At 40.2% G+C, this 23709-nt stretch overlaps 1 protein-coding gene and 1 long non-coding RNA gene across 5 annotated transcripts in view; one reads left to right on the forward strand and one right to left on the reverse strand.

Moving 5' to 3' along the window:
• Positions 1-18377, reverse strand: part of glra4a (glycine receptor, alpha 4a) — a 54121-nt gene extending 35744 nt beyond the window's left edge. For all 4 annotated transcript variants that reach the window (XM_074649355.1, XM_074649354.1, XM_074649352.1 and 1 more), the window contains exon 1: positions 18029-18377. In XM_074649355.1, the coding sequence (XP_074505456.1) occupies positions 18029-18096 (68 nt within the window). In that variant the 5' untranslated portion in view covers positions 18097-18377. The remainder of the gene's footprint in view (positions 1-18028) is intronic.
• LOC141775731 (uncharacterized) overlaps positions 1-18705 on the forward strand; it is a 71876-nt gene extending 53171 nt beyond the window's left edge. The window contains exons 3-4 of the long non-coding RNA XR_012595668.1: positions 3805-3955; positions 18252-18705. This is a non-coding gene — a long non-coding RNA (uncharacterized LOC141775731). The remainder of the gene's footprint in view (positions 1-3804; positions 3956-18251) is intronic.
• Positions 18706-23709: the final 5004 nt, after the last annotated feature.

Consider the following 23709-nt stretch of genomic DNA (forward strand, 5'->3'; position numbering starts at 1 on the left):
TCATCAGCTGTGTGTTGCCTCCACATGTTGGGGCTCTCCACCTCCTCCCATCCTCCTCCTTCCGTTTTTTAAAGGCCACTGGGAAATCTCTCCAGCTGGATTATCACAGAAGTAGTCAACAATCTGTGTACAGTGAACATGTAATTAGACGCCGTAGACTGCTTGACTGTGATGATTAATGTCTTCCATTTGCTAAATGCACCTATATGAATATGGATAGAGGTGTCAGCTCCCATCAGTCGCAGTATAAATCACATCCTCTGATAGCATATGTTTGTTTTCCTGTTACCCGCAGGTCATTTCCAGCTGCCATAATCTTTTTTTTTTTTTTTTCTATAAGCCATTGTCTAACTGCTTTGAGCGGTTTATGCAATTGTGTTATCCCTTCTATATATATATACAACATTAGCCCTGGGTTAGTCTTCCACAGTTCTGACTTTCCTCTGGCTACTCCATTATAGTTATTAACTGCTAACGGTTGCTGCTTATGGAGAAGGTAGGGGTTTGGTGGCTCTATCATTTTGCCCCGGGGACCACGGCACCATAGCACCTACTGCATTAAAAGAGAGGCATGTGAAAGCCAAAGGGCCAGCGGGTGAGTCAGTGTGCGCTTGGCCCCAGTTACTGTATGGTCCGTCTGTGCCTTAAACCAAAGAATGAAAGCTACTGGGGTTTTGCTGTCAATCTGTATAGTGAAGCGATGTTTCAGCCCAGCAGAGGTAAAGCAGGTTGTCGTACAGAAAATGGTTCACACAAAGACACGCACACACACACACACAGCCACTGCACTCTACATGACCCATATTTTTGGACATGACAGTGAGGACAAAAGAAGTTGTAGGCATAGCCGCTGGCCTGTTTCGCTTGATCAAGCTGCTGGCTGGAACCAACAGCGTCATAACAAAGCCACCATGGAGCCGCGTCTACCAGGGATTTTCTGAATCATACCCATAAAGGAGGCAGCCTAACAATGCTTCTTGAAATGCTACTTTCTTATTTCACCCAGTGCTGCTAACGTAGAACTACACTATATGTATAAAGGTAGAAGTTGGTTTTAAACCCTTTGATGAGAACTTTTACTATGCGTTTTGGGTTTTGTGTAATTATTCTGGTACATTTCTGGCCACTAACAGATGTGTAACGAAACATCCTGTCAGGATGGACTGTATTGTCACAGTTTTGAAGACAAATGTCAGGTTAGCCATTATCTTTATTGAAGATAATTATCATTGCAACTGATCATAATCAAATCCCAAAATACATTCTGTTACTTACTGCTACTTTTGTCATTTTCGCAAATATAATAATTTATTAATCTTTGCTGAGAAGATAAATGTATTTACCCACTTTAACACATTGTCAAGTACATTATTTAGAAAAAAAGAATCATTAACAAGGAGGTATTATTTATTATGCACTGTTTTCCATTTCCTACTGTGAGAACCTCATGCTGGTTTTTCGTAATTATCCCGCCTCAGAAAAAATAAAGCATTAATTGGTACCTGTCAGCTCTAATAAGAGGAAAAAAATCCCTTTTGGCTAAATCATCAAATATTTTATGGAAATGTTAATCTTTCTAGCTACTTTGATGTTAACATTTGTAACAGTTTTGTTTTTTGTGAAGGTTTACCCCTCCTGAGCACCTAAAAAATGCAATTAAAGTTGAAATCATGAATAGTAAACACCAGTTAACACGTGTTCTCAAATACACATTATATATGATTTTTGTTAATGAGAAGATTTTGTTCAAAACTTCTTCCCAGGTGATTCCTTTCTCTACTAGGACGAGCCTGTTTTTTTAAGCGAGAGATATATTATGGACTTCTTGTGTCCTTACAATCGGCTGGCAGGTGTAGTTAGCAAGCTGGTCAGCTACAAAAAGTGTCTATAAGCTCACTTTAATCAACCAAAGTTATTTGCAATCCAAGGGGAAATAAATTCCTAATGACTGGAAAGTCTCTCCTGACATTTTTACTGCAGTGTTTAAAAAAAGATAAAAATAGGTGTCAGACAATGTCATGTTATGATGGCAAGCCCAAGAAGACGCTGACAGTCAGAGTAAATCAGAGGAAGTAAAAGCCTAATCCACAGCTGAATCCATTGTGTAATGTAGAGTTTCAAAGTCGATACTTGACCTTGGAAAACAGCAGTTGAAAACATATTCTCACCTCAAGGTTCACTGAGTAGCTATTTTCTAGGGTTTGACCCTTTTAGTCGATTAGGAAGACAAATTGTTGGTCTTAGTCGACTAAGATTTCTTTAGTCGATTAGTAATTTTTATCCTTTTTTTCAAGCTGAATGACTTATTTCTAAGAAAGTTATGAGCACATTTCTGGTTTTAAAGTGGTGCTTTTGTGCAATCCTTTGTGGAGAAGGCGTCAGGCGACTAAGAATTTCTTTGGTCAAGGACAGCCCAACTATTTTCAGATTGTATCAATGTACAAATCTAATGCACATGTAGTTTTTTGTACACATTGACAAATCCGACCCGTTCTCACTCCCAACTCGTCAAATAACGCAGCTTGGTCATTGCCCCTCGGCATCGGATAATGACGCACGGAGGCACCCTTTAGCGACTGGATGCGTCGCAGCAGGCTTTTCAACTAACACCAATGAAAACCCATCCTTGGCGTTATGAGACGGTCAGAGCAACTGAAGTAGTATAAAGAGTGTGTAAGTCCGCTTAGGGCAGGTGGGTCAAACAAACACAGGACTTTCAACAAGGAGACCGCTGTTCTTGGCCTGTGTAGTCAACGTTCACTTATTTTGTCACATGAGTCATTAGTCAGTGAAGTTAACTAAGTGGTTGTGTTGCCTAAACCTAACTTCCTGTGAAGTTTATTTTGAAAGGACACTATGCATGTAACAAGCGTATATTGACACGCCATCCCTGACAAATTCTCGTACACATTTACAAATCTTACGCACATAGGAATTGAGATACAGTTTCACATCTCTACACACACATTTGCAAATTATATTGTTACAATAATACCCCGATACTTTATTGTACAAGAGAAATCTCTCTTGGTTTCACTAGAATTGGACTATTTTTGTGTTGGTGTAATGTGCCCTACACTGCAGGCACATATTACAAAGACGAACAACACATCTGAAATGTTTCAGGAAATTACTGGTGGAATTAATGACAACAGCATAACCCGGCGTCATCAACAGAGTCCTTGACACATTTTTCGAGCGTACCACCCATTTATTGAAAAGCAAACATCTCTCGTCCCCAGAGGACCCCGGATTTGACACACCATTCCAGGAAACAATGTGGGCGTCTTGTGGGGACAAACAGACAAATGAAGGGTGTTTCAGTGGTCAAGCACCAAAGTGAGAGGAAGAACGCACTCAGGACACACACAGTGTCTGTTGAACCTGATAAAGAGATGTGTCTCCAGCCCTGTTATGGATGGTTAGGAAGCTCTGTTCGTGGTTATCTCGGGCCACACACTAGGCTCAAAGTATGGCCATGCATGACTAATAGTGTGTGTGTGCGTCACCAGCTACAAAAACACGATAAAAATCACGTCTTCTAAACATCAAGGAAGGCATCCAAGTTGTGTCCTCCAAATAGCCATAATAAAATGTCCGAGCACATTCTTCATGACCGCGGTGTCTATAATTTTTACTCAATGTCAATGTGACTTTAAAACGTGACGTCAATAAAACTATAGGGCATTGGAATAGGATTACCTTGAAATGACCATTTCAACTGTTTGCTTTAATTGAATTTTACCTCCAACACGAGTTGAATGTAACCACGGAAGCCTCTTTTGTTTTGTGCCAATATTTCAGATTTAAACCCATTGCTATAAGGGAACCATAATGTCAATGAGGCAATTGCTGTGCGGAGGACGGAATGGTTACAGCGGCACGAGGTGGAAACCCGCAGTGAAAACTCGATTGGAGAGGCCAGACACACAGCCATCCAACGGTAAAGATCAAAGTAAGCACTCGACAGATATTGACTGTAACATCGGTGTGACTTCCCTACTTACCTACTTGACCTACCAACTTCCCTTGTTGCCTATCAACTTATCAAGTGGAACATATCAAAAGTTTATGGGTGAAGATGAACTTTTATAGAAGTTGTGATAGGCATAGGCGCCTGAGCATTGGAGCAAGCAGAGCAGCTGCACACCCCATTATTAGCAAAGTTGTATGATCAAAAAGTGGTGATGCAGAAACACGCGTTTGCTCCCCCAAAACAATTTTATTTGAGCGAGTTTGGATGTTAAAATAGTTATATGTCAGACATGTTCTCATCGACTGGCATTCCTGGAAACATTTGGTTTAGGTGAGGGGTGCAGGAGGCAGGACATGACGCGAATAATGCTGCGGTTGTACAGTAATTAGGCGTTTTTAAGCTTTTCACCACGAATAAAAGCGGCTTTTATTTTATAAGAAATCGCAGGAAGTGCTCTTTCCCATTAGTGCTAGCTTCACAGCATAGTGTTCAGGCCTAGTCAAAACAAAACTGCAGTCAAAACTATTCTCTTACAGCTGGAGAAAATATTACAAATATTTGAATATATAGTGTAATACAAACTCCGCTTTATTGGTCATGATTGAAGGCTCTATATTGCAGGAAATGGCACTTTCAGGTGTTTTAATTAAATGAAAATGTTCTTACCATACCTCCCCTTGACGGTCCCTTATGTTGCAACCACACTTTTAAATATAACTAGGCGCCCATTGTGATAGGTATCTAAATGTTAACGCTTCCATGCTCAAATACTGTATGGCAATCTAAATAAATTGAAATAGTCCTGTTTTGACCTCAAAACACTCATTACATTTTATTTACCCTTGCCGAATCAAGTGCATGCATTAGAGCCTGTTTCTAGACTGTTTTAATGTAGAACAGTAACAACTATGAATAGTCTAGATTGGCACATGAACTCTATATAACATGCAGAATGAATTATTGATTAATTCTACAAGCTTTTACAATTACTCCCTAGAGATCAACGATAAAATCTAAATATTACTACTGTATTAAACATTAAACTGTTAATGAATAAAACAATTGTTAATTTGATGATTATCAGTCGGACCCCACTAACATGATTTCAACAACTAACATGAATGTGTCCTTTCATGGGAAGATAAACGCCTGGCAGGTCATTGATTGAATCAAGGAGAGGGGGAAGAGTTAATTAAAGACTCAGGATAGGATTTAATAGACTGATAAATATGGACTCGGACTACTTTCAGAGTCCGAAACATTTGGTGTAAAGCCTGCCATACTGGTAATATGTTTAGTATCCGATTTCCATCCACCTCATTAGAAGAAGTACAGAACAAGGAGTGTATGCTTTCGCCTCAGACCAGAACCATCATAACTAACATACACAGCACTTGTAATAGAAAAGCAGAGCAGCAGGAACTCAAAATCATTTTTTTTTTCAATTACGTTATATTGCTTGTCTCAAATAACCCACAAACTTCCCATCAGCAGTATGTGCTGCAAATGAATAAGCTCACAAATTGGTTTAACAGTACTGTGTTCAATGAGATGCATATTAAATGCTCTTTGTCCAAAATGAGGCTTACTTACAGTATCTCATTCTCAGTTCTAGGAATCAACAGACTGATGTTTTTCTGCTTCGATGGTAGATAGTAAAATCAGCTGATTAGACTGTTATCAGGTCATTAAATGGGGCATTATCAATGGTTATAAGCCTCAGAGATGTGGGTCAGTAGGGCCCTGCTACACCCAATGGCAGGTTTTGTCATCTTTTCAAATGGTCGATAACCGAAAGAAGGAATAAAAGAAGACGATGGTGACCTCTAGCGACCATAGGACCGACAGGAGCAAAAGCAGACTTGAGACGCTCTAGTATAGACAGAGACAGGAGTTTGCATCCTGTGTGAAACCAACAATGTGTTGTCTTTGTGTTCGCAAGCATTAAGTTTCACTATCACTTTTGAAACGTAGTTATTTTAAGCCAAAACACAATGTTTTTCACCTAAACTTAACTAAGTGGTTTTCTTGCCTAACCCTAAATGAAGCTGTTTTGTTTGTTCAAAACGTAAAGTTTCATTCAGTTTTACATGTTAGAACGTGTTGCTTTTAAGTTTCGCTTTCAACAACGTGAACATCTATGGTGCTTACAAGGTCTATTGAAAGAGGCTGGGACACGGGCGGACACGGGTCTTGGGGTACGGGGTTTAGCACATGCGCAGTGTAACTGAATCTGCGGTCATGCGTTGCAATTGGCTCAATTACGGCAATTGCAGACCAAACTTTACTGCGCATGTGTTGTACCTCAAAGATATGACGCATTGATGACGCGTGACATCTCTTCTTTCCACCCTCCTTGGGTGCTTTTAGTCAGCAATAACGCACATTTAATGGCCTGATAACAGTCGAATCAGGTGGTAAAATAAGACTGTGAGGGGCTAGAATGTCAAATATTTTACTCCTAAATAAGGTTTATTCTACAGCAGTGCCGTTGGTTGTAAACTGCAGACAGCAATTATTATGATAAAACATTCTTGGCAGAGTTATAGTCAGAGTTGCATCCTTTCAAAATCATTCTCTCTATGAAGCTGCAACCCAAAAATATACTTGGGCTTTGCAACAACAACTTTCAAAGCTCCAAATTGTTGTGTTCTCCTCTTAAGAAAAACTGGGTTCAGCTACTGTCAGGTTTTCTTACTCGAGCACACTATGATATCATTTATACAGCACTTCACCTGTCAAGGACGACCAGTCATCTCACTAATGTGGGGAGAAAAGTCTGCCAGGGATCCAGAGGTCAGAGCACCAGGGATTTGTGGAAGTACATGATCTGTGGTGTTTTACCCTTGAAGCAGCTTTGCAATGTGTATAAATTGAGTAACCTGCAGGCAAACAGCCCACTTATATCACAAAGTGTCAGATATTGGACACCAACAGTAAGTCTACCCATCAATACAGAGCTATTTCTATGGTAGCTGATTATTGGAGACCCTATTGGATCTCTAGCTGTTAGAGAGAGGCACATGTCAATAAGGTAAACATACCTATTCTGCTTCACAGACATAGCAACCCATGAACATAAATACATCTTTTTCTTTACCGACGGTGATTTAGTTCTTCCTGTAGTGTGTGAGAATTGTGTGTCCTAACATCAGAAACTAATTCATTCAGTGTGTAGAGGAATTACACAGGCTCCTGCATTGTATCCCAACATGCACCACTCTTCATTTCATGCTCCTGGAGAGGACAGACCCCCGTACTGCCATATTGTTATCTTAGGAACACAGCTTTAATCCCCCTCAACAACCCTCTCGACCCCCTTTACCGCCCAACAAACTCCGCTCCGCTGGTCATGTGTGACCTCGGCTGGAGTGAAATGGTGGAAGAGGGACGATTTGTTTGTTGTTTTGGTTTTTATTTCCACTGCAGCTAGGTCTGTTTCCTTATATGAGTGACCTGGGTGTCACTATGTGCCGTCTCGTCTCTAAGAGGATCACAGTGTGTACATGAGTCACACAGAAAGCTTTTTTTAATCGGTGAAATGCTACATTACAGTCATAGGAATGCTCTTCAGTGACTATAATAAGTGCATCATTGCAAAGAAAATGTTAATAGTATGAGCAAACATCTTTTTAATTAAAACTTTTCTGTGATATTGAATGTTGTTTTCCTCCAAACTCCCTTGGCACAAGGGAGTTTAGTAAAATTAGGCTGCTACCACATTTTTACATACTGCTGGTACTATAACATGTCACATTATATGCGCAATATGCAATATATGAATTTAAAGATTAGACTATAAGTCTTTTAGGTGATTTGTGGTCATTATTAAAAACAGCTGAGATGATGTTGTTCTACCCTACATGTGCCTTCAAAGCAGTCCAAAAATGAAATATTCATTGCATGGGTCTAACATAAAAAAAATGGTCCATTTGTTTTAATTTGGGGAACTTTCACAAGCCAACATTTGCTCCATTTTAATCAGACTTTGTTGTTTCTCGACGGTTTCTTGTTACATCAGCCTGGAGGTTCCCATTCTGAATGAGCTAAACCTCGGGGAGGAGATCTATGCAGTCTGACCCATATGCTCTGACCCCATGACGCACGTTGAGTGACAGCCCCCTCATTTGCATAATGAGGCAGAAATGCATAAAGAAATGTATAAAGAAAAGAATATATAAAGAAATATGTTTGGGGAAATAAATTAGGGGTGAAATGCAAAGGGGAAAATGCATAAATAAATAAAAACATTTAAAAGTAAATATAAAATAATAAATAAACAAATAGATTTAAAAAAAAAAGTAAATGAATAAATAAATAAATGCAAAAATAAATAAATAAATAATAAATGCAAAAATAAATAAATAAATAATGAATGCAAAAATAAATACAAAATAAAGGCAAAATTAAACAGAAGAGTTAATAAATAAGGGAATTAATACAAATATTAATAAATAAAGAAGCAAATTAAAACAGAAATATAAATTTGTGTCACATTTTATCAATTAATTAATGGCTACATTTATTTTTAATATTATTGTCAACATCCCAAAAGATGGAGGGTGTTAAAGAGTTAATTTAGGGCAATTTAGGACCAATTTAGATTTCTTAAAAAACAGCCAAAATGACCAAAATGAAAGCCAGTGGGTTTGATTGAGGTGTAATTTTTACTCATGGTTAATACGTGCAGTCTGCTCTACTACTGTTAGCTTTAGCCTGCAGTATTTGGCTGATAAATTAAAGTCCTCTGTAATAACTGATTTATTGTGGCGCGGTCATTCTTAATGGTTTAGTTAATGGTTCAGTTTTGATTCAATTACAAAGCAGAGCTGCAGTTTGACTCCACTGCCCACTGTTTCTTTTTGTCCAACCATATATTATGAGGATTATTTTTTGTAGGACAGACTTTTCCTCTCCCCGAAAGTGTAATCAGCACGGTCTGTATGGTCCGACATAATGACGTGATGGAGGGTTTCATAATGGGCCCCCACTTCATGCTTCTAATTGCAGAGAACATAATGACCTACAGCGGTGAACCTCAGAGCCAAAGTGCTGCTCCAGTCAATAAGTGGCCATTTTAATCTGAAGAGAGAGGTCCACTTAATTGCATTACCTTACCACTGTGTCACATATTTTGTTATCTAGATATTGACTCACACAGTATATTGCGTTGGTTTGATCTGTGCACAGAGTGAGAGAAACATAAAGAAGCACATGTGTTTGTAGGCACACATCTGTGGTTTTATAACCCCAGTGAAGCCAACCAAACATCTGCCATTCATTTCTGACTATACCTGCTGTGTCTACAGTAAGTGCTGAAATGTCTTTTTGCAGACAGTCAGCCTGCCTGACTTTAGAGTTTGTTATCACTACTGACAATGGACAGAGAGGCTTTCAGTGGTAATATAAAAGCTGTAGTATGGGACTTTCCTCAAATGTACACAAATATGCATCCATGTACATTTAGCTGCAAGCTTGTCAATTCCAAAGCCTATACATACAAGACTGATCTAACAGTATGTGTTGTGTTTGATTAATTAACAAAGTCATGTGAGGAGCAGATATTTAAACTGAAACATTTGAATGTTCAGAGTTGTGTCCAACTTTCCTTACAGCTGTTTTGGTCACCGCTGCCTCCTGAGGGAAACATCTGGCTCTAGAGCTGCTCCACTGTGATCAACAGCTAGTCACTATTTGTGTCTATATGCTGTTTGCAGGGCAAGTAGTATACAGTGGGTTTATAAGAGCTTTTTCACTGAAAACAGCTGCCTGCACCTGAAAATGATGCTGGTGAGAATGAACAGTAAAATTACAGGCTATAAAACCAAAACAGGCTGTGCTCATACATACACAGCTGCACCTGCGAAAAGCATTGTAATTCATACACAAAATCAATTTGTATGTAATCCTTGTAATCGTGAAGCAGGAAGTATAAAGAGCGACACATGCCGCTTAGGGGCTAATACCACCGAACTTTCGGAGACCGCTGTTCGTACCCTGAGTGAAACCAGAAGTCTACGTTGAGTTCTTTGTCACGTAATTTACGTACTTAAATTACGCCACTTCTGGATTTATTTTAATCCCAATCCATGATCTTTTCATAAACCTAACTAAGGAGTTTTTGTCACATAACTTCTGTACTTCAGTTGCACCACTTCCTGTGTTATTTTACCCAAACCATAATTTTCTTCTGAGTAGTTTTGTATGCCTAAACCTATGGAAGTTTATTTTGAAAAGACTGGAGCAGAAATGGACATGTGCGTCACGTGTTGCTGGATATTTGTAGGAAAATGAACAAAAAATTAGGAACAACTTTTCGTAAGCTATCATATGAACCGTTGTATGAGGATCTGTTGAACCAAAAATATGCTAATAAAGCTCCACAGAGCTGAGGGGAACTGCAGAGCCAGGTGATAATTCTCTGTGATTTGTCTCTGAGTGGCCCCTTTCAAATTATACATTGTCATCTAATCCAGTATTAAAATGAAAATAGTTATTCAAGTACTTTAATTTGATGGATTTTTGACATACAATAGAAATGTCTCTTTACTTACCCAGGTTATTCGGGTTGTCTTGGATTAAATCTATTTGCAGTTTGCAGGCTAGTACATTTTGTGGCCATGAGATGATCAACTCAATGCTTTCTTTAACCTCTGGCATTACTTGTTCTCATGCATGTGTGTGAAACGAGTGAAGCACAAAAGAACATTTGAATTTTTAACCTCTGTGAATAAATGCTTGAAATGTGTTTTTTTGTGGTTCCCTGCATGACCAATGGACAATATTGCATGTTAATGCTCTTCCAGCTTGGCGTTAGCTGGCTACATATCTGTGGGGATTAAAAGTTTACCCTGAGCTGATGCCCATCAGTTACACTTCATGATGCATTTATTATTCAGTGGCTTGGAGTATTGATTTCAGCTGGCAGCCGAGGCATGTCACAAACACATGGTTTAGTGTTGGCAAGGAATAGACTGGGAGCATTTCTCTGCCTTGATGAAAAAAAATAACATTTTTGTAAGATGTCTATAGCTTTTAAACTCATGTGTGGCCCTTAATAAGGGAAAAGATGGTTGGCATATTTCAGGGCAAAACTACAGTTTTTATCCTCCAGAATCAGGAACTATGTTTTAAGATGTGGCAAAGGAGGTTGATATGCACATTTCATATAATAGAAACGGGGAAAGGTCATATGTGGTTTGATTGAAACGGGCAGCAAACCATCAGTCACATCTCTCAGCCCGAGGTGTCAGCTGAACACCGAAAGCGCCGGCCGACTGCTGAGACCATCAGCAGGCTGTCACCTCCACCATATATCCAAACACAAATCTAACGGCCACTGAAGCAATGGGCAGATCTGTGTCGGACGCTGCTTTCTTGTCAGGGTTTTAAGAATAGACTGCATGCTCACCAACTCTTTGTTTTTTATTAAAAGTTGCTCATGACAAATATTTATAATCAGGAGGGAGGATGGTTAGTTTTGCTTAATGTGTTTCACTGACTTTTACTGTGAAAATTAAACCAATTGTAGAAAAAACAAATCAAAACATTCCTCTGAGAACCAGCTGAATAAATAATTACTTCTTTTTTTGACAAGCTACAATTAAATCTTCTACATATCCTCAACGGGATTTAAAACCTCACCAGCACAAAAATTAAACTTTATCTTTTGATGAATCTTCTTTGTATCCCTAGTCTTCATATTTCATTAATAAGTATACCACTACTGGTGGCGCTCGAAGTGGAGAGCAAACCGTCTGTTCGACTCTTGTCTCCAGCTTGGCGCTCATTTTTTAGTCATTAACTCACGTAAACATCCCATCTGTCGTCCTTTCACGCTTCCTTTTCGTCAGCACTCTTCGCTGCTCGACTCTGTGTATCAGCCAAGTACGCGGGGATTTGTTTTTTTTGGAAAGGATATAAGAGAGCCCTAAAAGTGTTTGTGACAGTGTAACTCAAGGTGACATCTCAGTAACATTCACTTGATACTGTTTTCACACTGCTGTGTACAAAGAAAATGACAAATTAAAACCCGGCATGTGAATTCAAAGCATGTCTGCTTTTTCTTTTGCATGTTTTTTTTTTTTACATGACCAATTTTATTTAGTTATCTGCTGCTAAATGTGTCACTAATCGCTTCAAGTGCAACAATTTCAATGCAAAAGTGTTCTCCACTTCTCAAATTCACAGGAAGAAATAGCCTTTTCTCACCCAAGTTTTCATATGCAATTTGTTTTAGTAAGGGACAAGCCACATTTTAAACTCCTTGTTGGTTGAGAAACATTTAAAATGAAGGCACTCAAACTGCTTTCCTCATCCCTCTCCTGTTTACTAGCCTCCAGATATTACTTTGCTGTTGCAGATACTTCCATACCAGCTGGGACTACCATCAGAATTTAATTAAAGCAATCACAGAAAGATTGTGTCCTCGCCCAACAACTGAGCTTTTGAAGTTTGGACTGGCTAAATTATGTTTACTTCTTTCCACAGTGTTTCTTGTGAATACTGTTTTTTTTTTTGCTGTATAACAGGTGTTTCTTAGAACGGGCTTCAAAAGGAAACATTTGATACAAGTAATTTGAATGGGGAGTTTATAAGCGCATATTGACTTGGTCAAAGTTTTTTTTTTTATTTATTACCTCTTAATCTTTATCCTTAGGAAGCCCTTATTCACTTTATGTTTTAACTTAAGTTTGTGATGCACAATATTGAGTGCAACAGCTGCTTTAAGATGCAACGTCAGCCACATGCTCCAAAGACATGGAAGGCAGCATTGCACCTCTACTACTGAATACACACAATCTAAATTTACAGTCATCAGTTATATATAAAAACGCCAACCAACAGCAGGGCAAGAATGTGTAAAATTCAATCAAACTGCTGAAACAAACTAACAATGCTATCTTATAATCATCACGTATGGTTATCGTTAGCCATCTTTGTGTTTACTGTGACACTAAACGGGGGGCTGTACAAGTTATTGGCTTGGGTCCGGGGTGACGGAGACAAAGAAATGACTTGTGTTTTTGTTTCGGCCTCCACGCCAACGGGGGGACTGCTTCGCCGGGAGGGGAGCGTGAGGTGGCTCCAGGGGACAAGCTTCAGTTAGCGGGCTGTGGCGGCTTGGATTTGGGCGGCGGAAGGCCCAAGTGCCGGGAGTCAAAGCGTGCTGGTGGAGCGCTGGGTCTAACCTGTGTAACAGCAGCAACAGAATGTGCGCTGATCAGGCGGGGAGTCGGGGCAGCAGTCCTCCCGGGATCAGAGAGAGGTTTGCTTTGGGTGAATTCGAACTAACAGCTGACTGAAGCATCGTCCATCTTCGGGAGCCACCGCACGCTGTACTCGTGGTGAAGCAGCCTCCCAGCAGCGGAGAGGAAGAGTCGAGGGTGCAATTTAATCCAATAAATAAACTAAAAAAACACACACGGACCATGGATGCATTATTGACAAGCCCTCGGGGCAGCTCTACTTCTTCATTCTCTGGACTGAGGGCAGACTGGACGCTACAGTGACTCACTATCGCCTCTCGAGGAACAAGTGGTATTACAAGTAAGGACAGGCCGGGGTTACTGTAGCTGGTTAGCATGCTCATTTCGTAAATATCTCCGCAACACAACATAGACATCTTTGACATTATGTCACTGTATCGTCTTCACATTCCGTTGTTTATGTTATTTAATTTGATTTATTTCTAAGATCCTGGCCAGATCTTACACATTGCACCTTTTAAGTCCTTGATCGACAACTTTTAGGCCCCACAACTGTCTGCAAAACATCCCTCTTTTGTGGAACAGTTTATACTCTGACTTTATAGTTTATTCTAAAAAAGTGGATGATGCAACACAGCTAGTAAGTTGCAATAGCTTCCTCCAATTTTGGATACTTTGGTTCAACGTTTCCCTCAAAGGACAGAACTATGAAGTTGAAAAGTTTGCTGTTTTAAACGCTAATGTGACCGGGCCTTAAGAAAAGCAACTCTATTAAATTGGTTATTACAAGAGCTCCAAATTATTCTTAATAAGCCTACTATGCAAGTATCAAGTACAGCACTTCATATTATCAGTATTTGAGGAAAAATGTTCTGCCACTAAACCTGCAACCGTTCAGCAGTGCTTCAAATGAGAAGTCGGTGTTCAGGGAAAAAGTTTAACTGTGTTCAAGGCGAGTTATCCTGAGGGACGTCATTTGGTACAAAATGTTATCATCCATTCCTTTTCACACTGACCAGAGCCAGTCCTAAAATGTCTTCCTCTCCCTGCACTTCACACCCTCTGACTTGCAATTTTTAAACTGTGCAGTAGCTGTAAAAAAAGAAGCTCAAACTGGGAGCAAAGTTAATGTCATGTTATAAGATGCTGCTGATATAATTAGTAACACTCATCATTTTAATTTTTACAAACTTTATAGAAAAGAATGCATTAAAAGTAGTTTTGCTTCCCGCTATAAGAGGACGCAGTTCACCACAGTTTACAGTAAACAGGGATTTGAAACAGAAATAATGAGCTCTCAGCCTGAAACACAGATTTTGGGACTTTGGTGCAAAAACTGGAGAGTCTGGAAGTCTTTGTTCTTTGATTCTGAAATGTGACGTTTAAAGATGATTGTTTATATAGCTGAACATTTCTTCTGTTATTAAACAAAATTGCAGTAACAGTAGAACTATATCAGTGGCATATACATCATCTTAATTGGGCATCCATGGGGATACAAGAAACTAAATGGACTCCGAAACGCAAATCTGAAATAGTTTTTTAACAAACTTTTAAGTTGGATTTTTTTTTTCTGTAAGCTCAGTGACCGTACATTAAAATAATTCCACATATTTAAGACCAAATATGAGACACATGATCATGCAATTAAGTGAGGATTCTCTCAGTGAAGAAGAAAATAACTTTCCTTGTTATATCCCAAACTGAATTACAGCATTTTTAAAGTTCATTCCAAAGAAGTCAGTCATATAATTTGTTTATTTTGATAATTCTGCTACTGACCCACTTTTCTGACGATGTGATGACTTTAAGTAAAGCCATTATCTACTTGAATTAATTAGTTACAGTTAAGAGGGAAACACAGTAGGCCTCCACCAAATCTACCTCTCTCTTTCACTCACAAACACACACAAGTCAAGTGGACACCACACAACCAGGCTATGAGGACCCAACTGCATCGAACGATAAGACTTCTTCTTCTATAATATTTCCAGTTCTGAGTCTGACTCATGATCTCTCACTGACCGGAGGCAAGGACAGCAGGGATCCTCGGTGCGTTTCTCTGCCCTTCACTTCAATGCAGTTCACTATATGCTTCACTCTCAATTTGCTAATGAGCAGACACACATCAGATGACAAGAGGGCGTGGATATACATTTACATATACATTTGCACAATTCGTGCGTCTGCTGTTGTGATCTGCACACACTGGTGAAGTCAGCAAGTGTGTGATCATTTTGAGCTAAACGAAACATCTCAGAGTGAACAAAAGTCTCTCAATGTGTAGTTCTTAGGGTGTCGTGTTACCAGAAACAAATCCAAACTGCTGTTTAAGAGCCCACTGTGAACGAAGGCAAGTAGCGTGACTTGACACTCCACACCAGATGGAGGAGCCTGCAAATCAGAGTTAACTATACGATACATCAAGAGTCTTTATAGTCCCCCAACTGAGCGCTCACAGCTTCAACTGCTGGTGCTAAAAGGTCCAGTGTGTAGGATGTTGGGGGATCTATTAGCAGAAATGGAATATAATGTTCAGTATTATGTTTTTATTAGTGTAAAATCACCTGAAACTAAGAATGGTTGTGTTTTCGTTAGCTTAGAATGAGTCCTTCATATCTACATGGGGAGCGGGTCCTCTTCACGGAGTCCACCATGTTTCTACAGTAGCCCAGAACGGACAAACCAAACACTGGTTTCCAAAGAGAAACGTTCATGTTTTTACGTTACCTGAAGGCCACTGAAATCTCTGACACGCTTGTGAAACTGCAGTAACGTGAGCCGCAGAGCACAAAACCATGGTACCGCCAGCCGCCGTCTGACTTCCGTTGCTTTTAAAGTAGTGTTAATATGGTTAGACGGCCTCTAAGCGGCTCTCGGTGGCTCACGTTATCTCAGCCTTGGAAAGGGAGGAGTGAGCGGAGGGGATACGCAATCTGTCACCACACACATTAGGTTCAGGAAACCAGATTGAGGGTTTCCTCTCAAGCTGACCTGCAACAATACAAGACCCAACAGTCTCTCTTTCTCTCACACACAGGAGAGAGATCGGTGTGATCTCCTAACCCTCAGCCACCACCCACTCAGACTACGATATGAACTTTATTTATCACACCCTTTTACTCCTGTTTCTCATTTCCTCTTGTCGACTACCATACAGTCCCTAACCTATCATACCAATCCAGTTTGTGCTCTACTTTACATGACAATCTTTTCTTCAAATCTCTTACAACACTTCCTGTCTCTCACACCCATCACCCCCCCTCTCTCTCTCTGCTCCATCTCTTTCCTATCTGAACCATTTCTCTCCATCTCCCGGCCACGTCCTCCACTTTACTAATCTCCACGCCGCCTCCAGCTAAATGAATCACCCTCTCAATTTCTTGTTCGCATTTCTCTCCATTCCAGTTTGCTCTATTCCCATTTTCACTCTCCACCTCTCCCCTCCCTCCCACCACCACCTCTCCACAGCTTCATCAGATTCTGCATGTCTGTTACACCTGCCCTCCTCTTCCTCCTCGATCCCTCCCCTTTCCTCTCTGGTTCCCTCCCTACATGGAGAGCAGAGCAGAGCAGGGCTGGTGGGAGAGCATATAATTTGTGAGAGGAGGTGCTGTCAGTTGACTTGCTCTCCAGGCTAAGAGCTGCTCTCCTTCGCCCCTGGGTTCAACGGAGTCACGGCTCTGTTCCGCTCCAGGATTATGCAGATCTTAATTCCCTTTCGCTCACACCTGAGGTTGGCAGGGCATGAAATAAGGAAAAGTGTTCAATGCAAATAAAAGTTTTTTGCCACCAGGAAGGATAGAAGGGGGGAGGAAGGAAGGAAGGGTAGAAGGAGGTAAGGAAGAGAGAGAAGCTTGGTGGCTAGTAGATGATCTGAGTGAGCGAAAGAGGAACATGAGGTGTGTTTAGGACCAACTGAGAGAATAAAGAAGGGAAAGACAGACAGAGAGATGGAGGTGTTTTTGTTCTGTTTGTCCCCAGACGCACTGAACACACACTGACTGGAGCTTGCCCCCTTTTTCTTACAATAATTATCGATTCTGCCAAACACTTTTCTTGCTTTTTCTGAAAACATCAGATGTGCAAATTCTATCCATGCATGACATCATTCATGCTCCAGTAAGCAAGCAAGGAATGGGATGTTTCCCACATGTTGTTGGTGAATTGTTTATCACCTAATAAATATTATATCATATATTGGGAGTCTTAAGGATACCCTTTAAAAAAAGCCACCAATCAGTCCTGCAATACAAGCTGGAAATCCACAGGTAGTTTGCAACCAGGAGAGGTTTTCTCTGCGCGTCAAGACAACAAGGTTTCATATCTGATGCTGTATTTTCATGGTAAATTGTTTGCATGAATGCTTATTACTGAATGTGAATGCACTTATAGTTTAAAAAACTGCAACCATGAGATCAAAATGTGATCTGTATGCGAGTTGTTGACGAGAAATCTCAGTTTTCTTTGTGCGTAAAATGCTGGATTATTTTTTTTTTTTGGTAAATAATGCGCACATGTATTCTCCTGCAACCTCTTTGAAAGAGGCGCTTATTTACATTTTATTTAATGCCAAAAAACAGCTGATAAATGGAGAGTTAGTTGAAGGTAAACACGTTCTTTTCGAGTCAACAATATAAACAAACAAACAAGGGGAGATTATCTGGAGAGCTGCATAGAAATCAAGTAAAAAAAAAGTCTGTGAAATGACAAAATGATGTGAAGAGCACCAAGGAGCGTCGACTGTGATGGTCGAAAAGTTGATGTCAAGCAGAAAATAGGAGAGAAAATAACTCACACACACACATAGAGAGAGAGGATAATACATGTCAGTGCGCCTCACCTGATAAAGCCTCCTTGGAAAAAGCAGAAAGACAAGACATACAGAATCCGAATGACCTGTGGGAGCATCCTCTGCTTTAAAATCTCCCCTCAGTCCTCAGTGAATAACTTGCAGAAAATTAATTTCGAGAAAAAATCAGCAAATCCACTGAGCAGCTTGAGAGACTGGGCTGAAGGAGGAAGGCATCATCATCATCGTCTCTCTTCTCTTCTCTCTCTCTCAGTGATCCAAGCAGCAGCAGCTTCTGTCTGCTGGGGAAACTTCTCCCTCTCCCACCAAGTCCAGAGTCCAGAGGGCTGCACACATCCAACATCCAACACAGCAGCAGGAAGCTCAGTCAGTCAGTGTGACGGTGCTCCTGATGAAGGAGGGGAGTGTCTGTGTTTTTTTGTGACAGTGTGGTTTCACATGCTATTTTCCCTCCTCGCTCCAAAAAAAAAAAAAAAAAGAAAGGGGGATGAAGATTTAAAGGAACGGTAGCTTTTGTTTTGATGGCTGCCTCGTGTGTAATTAGGCTTAATTGGGATGGAGGGAGTGATGATGATGATGGTGATGATGATGATGAGCTAAATTGCAGTGTTGAATACATTGTGGTGATGACCAATCTGGAGTGAAACATTTCTAGAAAGGAGGAGACGTTGGAGGAGGAGGAGGTCTTCAGCAAAATAAAGTGTGTGTGTGTGTGGGAGTGCAGTGAGTGAGTTTTTGTAATGGGCTGAAAATGTTTTGAGATTTTTGTTGATTGTGTCAGTAAATTATGAATGAAAGACTTTATTTCGAACATAAAATAAATAAAAACAGATACAAAACAATAACAAAGATTTATTATTTTGTGTGTCAAAATAGTTTGCGATAGACTTTAAAGCTGCAGTTATCAATATTTCAAATATAACTTGGATCAAATGAGTTACGTGAGAGCAGTCGCTTGTAGTGTCGAACACAATATAGGCAACCTCCGGGTCTGAGAAGTGCCTTAAACTTGCATTCTTTCTAACAGCCAGCAGGGGGCGACTCCTCTGGTTGCAAAAAGAAGTGTGATTGTATAGAAGTCTATGAGAAAATGAGCCTATTTCTCACTTGATTTATTACCTCAGTAAACATTGTAAACATGAGTTTATGGTCTCAATCGCTAGTTTCAAGTCTTCTTCGATACAGCATGATGTTCATTTAGTAAATTATGGTCCCATTTAGAGTCAAATAGACCATAAAGCAGGGGATGCTTTAGGGCGTGGCTACCTTGTGATTGCCAGGTCGTTACCACGGCGTTGTCCGGTCTGGGAGTTGTCCGTGTTTTCGTCTTACGTTAACTTGTGTTTTCAGTTCATGAAAGTTAATTATACCCTTTTAATCGCCTAAAAATGTTTGATTCAGCGTTCGGTTATACTTAGCTCCACCCTCTCGTGTCACTTCTGGTTGCAAAAACAACAAGTTGGCGACAGCCAAAAATGCAGAATTTGAGGTTTCAAAACGGCAGACCACAAAAACAATGGGTGACGTCACGGTGACTACGTCCACTTCATATACAGTATACGGTCGAACCCAAAGAAAATTATCAACCAACTTTCCTGTTCCCTCAAATAAATCCACAGTGCAAAAACCCTGACAAAGTTGGCGACTAGCTGGTGGACATAGTGGAGCATTTAGCAGCCAAAGAGCCAAAAGCAGAGTGATAATTGTGTTTATATTCATCAGGTGGACATAAACACGACTTTAAAAATATGCTATTTAAGCATTTTATCTTTAAATAGATGTGTAATTAGGAAATTGGTTGCCATATCAACTGCAGAAGGCTAATGTCCGTGCTGTGTTTTCAGCTTGTTGCACTGACCCCGAGAGACTTTTTCAAATCCTATACATAGGGGGCTTTAAGATTGGGCTGATAAAATAACTTGGTTTAGGTAACTATGATAATTATTATTCCTTTATGATGTACACATATTTAGATTTTACCGATCATTTGCCACTAACAATTCAATTGGGATGTCTCAAATACAGTATCATCCCTCTGTGTGGGAATGGGCTGTATTTTCCCCATCAGAGAATAAATCTCTGTGGCGATCACATACCTGCTAGGTGTCTGTCAGATGTGCGATGTTATAGATCAGTGTGTCCGCACATTCAGGATCCATTAAAGTCTCTGTGTATTAAAGATCACAGGGCAGTTGCACAATGTGACACATCACTCACAGGGTCTGACCATCAAATGGCTTCTGTTGCAGTCATTCGTCTTCCCCGAGTGGATCACAGCCAGCAGATCTGGTGTTTCCTAAGCAGGCGGAGGTGTCACTCTTTTATGTGGGAAAACACCACAGATTAACCTTTGCTTTATACAATACTCAATCTCCTTGTTCCTGCTTCACTGAAGCATGGGTATAAAAGCTGCACTGGATTTCTCTCTTCTTATGAGAGACAGAACATCATAAGCCTCTTTGGCTTTCCACTCTGATACAATATATTAATAACTAAATGGTGTATATTAATCAGCAATTAAATGTTGCTTTTGTGTTTGGCTCTGCTATACATGTCACAAATAGTATAGTTTCACTTTTTAAAAACTAATTTCCTTAAACATCTGGGCCAGTTTTTAGAAAAAGTTGCTCAAACAGGAGTCAAAGGTGCATTTGATGGGGACTATTTTCAGCAGCGGATTAATATACATTTAGTTTGGTAGTGAGTATATGAGAGCGAGATGTTGTCAGCTCTGTGCAAAGCACCGGAACAAAAACACAGACACATCACCGACAGTATGATAATAATGATAATAAAATAGATCAGATATATTTTAATAAAATACAGTTGTACTGACATAATACAGTAGAGCACAGAAGCCGTTTCCATGCTGCGAGGCAGACACGCGCTCACGTCTGCACATCTATTCACAGGAGGAGCGCAGTGAGACCCCGCGGATCCCAGAGGGACGTAAGTTGAGAAGACGGTCTTTAATGTGGCCCGGGACACATTCACTTACACACTGCTAAAAGAATGTGGCCATATGTTGCCCATATCTGAATGTGGTCTAAAAGATCGGATCTCAACGCGTCCTCAATGAGTGCGTTCACAGCTGTACTTAGAGCTGTCCGCTTGTGATTGTATCACTCAGGATGCATGCTAATGCCAGGTCTGAACAGAGCCTTACACCTCAGAGTTTTTTTAATGTTACAACATGAACATAAAGAACTCTGCAAACAGAAAAGACGCTGCTGATAAGTGATATCTGAAGCGAATGCTGAAAATGTCACCCCGTTTATCTTGCCTGTCACTCCGTGACCTCTCGACCTGCTCTGATCTCAGCTTTGTATATTAATGGCTCGCTTGCCAATGAAAGGTCACATTCCAGCTGAGGTTTCACCCGTACAACCGAATGGAACGTGTTCTTTGACCAACCTACAATAATATAACCATACACCTGCTGTTTTATTCATGGTCACTACCAAACTTGACCTTTTAACTCGCTAACCTAAGGAGCATATGTTTGAGATTGGCTTTTATATTTCCCCACGTTGCATCATAGGCTTGTTTCTGAAAGAAAGAAAGATCCTGAGACCGTGATTTTTTTTTTTTTTTTTTTTAAAGTTATTTTTTTGGGGGCATTTTTCCATTTTTAAGACAGGACAGTGGATAGAGTCTTGAAAGGAGGGAGAGAGAGAGTGGATGCGGAAAGGGCCACAGGCCAGATTCGAACCCGGGCCGCCGCGGTCAGGACCAAGCCTTAATACATGGACGCCCGCTCTACCAACTGAGCTAACCCAGGCGCCGTGAGACCGTGATTTTGACAAGAAACATACCCATAGAGAGGACATTTCCAACATTTCTGTGTAATTCTCCGACTATCGGCTCTCCATTATGTTGTCATCGTGTCCAGCAGCCTTGCATTTGCTGTGAAAGTGTTTTTTAGCTGCCTAAATTGTACCTCAGAGGGTTTTCACCCCCCTTTAGTCCCCGAGAAATGGTTGCTCAGCCTTGCACAAAATCCCAATCTCAAGCTCCCCCCCCCCACCTGAGGGATTGACCTGTGGCTGGAGTAGCCGGTTTGTGGCCCCAACCTCTTCCTTATCCTCAGCTGGAGAGTAAATAACGTTGGTCTGGGTGAATACAAAAAGCTTTGTGCAGCGGTCCATGCTGTTCATGGCCTAAAGACGTGATTATCCTCAAAATGTTTACAGAAACTTGCATGGAGACAAGGTCAAGGTGCCATCCTCTCTGGTTGGATCTCAGCTGTCTGGATTTGAAAGTACTTTGGTAACAACTGTCGTCTTCCATCAATGTACAGCATCTACACGTTGTAAATGTCTACATGTATTTGTCTATATTTTCAAGGTGTTGTCATTGGTGAGGCGGCAGAGGTGCTTTCTTATTCAGATTCACTAGAAAATGGTCAGTAAACATATTTAAAAATGTCTTCAATTGAATGATAAAACCATTTTAAATTAATAAGCAGAGAGCAAGGTCAATCAGTCAATCAATTAATCAAATCATTTACTCATTTGTTCTAATAATAATCACAATAGCCCCAGATGTGTAAGGAGGCTGGCATTGTTTTTAATTTTTTTTTTTTAGCTTTTAACTGAGTTTTGTTTATAAATCTACATTTGTGACGTATCATTTTAGCCAAGCAGTTTTTGTAAAGTTTGGCATTTTTATGTTACCTGTAGGCCACCGTAGTCCTCCGACACGCTTTTGAAACTGCAGTAACGTGAGCTGAAGAGTGCAAAACCGTGGTAGCCGCGGTCTGACTTCCGTTGCTCCTAAAGTAGAGTTATTATAGTAAAGATGGCCTCTGAGCGAGGTAAATGGCGTTACCACGGTTTTGCACTCGACAGCTCACGTTAGTTCAGTCTTGGAAAGGGAGGAGTGAGCGGAGGGGTACTCAGTTGGTTGCAATCTGCAACCACACCACTAGATGCTGCCAAATCCTACACACTGTCCCTTTAAGTTACAGTGTGTAGCACTTTAAAAACAATCTCAGTAGCACAGTGCTTTATAAATGCATGTTTAATGTGGTACAATAAAACACAATGAGCAACAAAAATAAGGAGTGCAGAAACAATACAGTACAATTTAAAAATGCATATCTTTGTTTCTTCTTGTTTAGTTTCCTTTTTTTTCTTTGTAGCTCTACTTTTTATTGGATGAATTTATTGAGGTTTTACTTTTGGTTTGATATAATCTTTGATGTTCTGCTGTCTCATTTTGTCAATGCTCAGATCTTATAAATTGAGTACTGTAGTTCTGTGTGGACTAATGAGGCAGTGTTGGATAACTGCTGAATTATCAGCAAAAAAAATGTGTATGTGAAAGAAACTTTTTGATGAGGTATTTTAAAAGTTAGGAGGATAAACCTGTTCAAGAACTACCCACCATTCAACGAAGAACGTGCTTGGTCATATCTAAACTCCTCATACATAAATATAGGACTCAACCCATTTCAGCCTAATCCTCATGGCCTTTGCCGTTTGCTCAGTCACGTTTTCAACTCTAAAAACTTGACTTCAGACAAACTTTATTCAGGAGAAAAGTGTGTTGTAAATATTTTTATTTTAAATCACTTGATAAGATGTATGAAGCAAAAAGGGATGAATTCTCCCCGTGTGTACATAAACGTGTAAAGATAACGCTCCACAGGTCTTCACAGATGTATAAAGGGGAAAGAAATAATCCAGACAGACATGTCCATCAGTCTG

This window comes from Sebastes fasciatus, chromosome 10 (assembly GCF_043250625.1).
Source record: "Sebastes fasciatus isolate fSebFas1 chromosome 10, fSebFas1.pri, whole genome shotgun sequence".
Classification (NCBI taxonomy): Eukaryota; Metazoa; Chordata; class Actinopteri; order Perciformes; family Sebastidae; genus Sebastes; species Sebastes fasciatus.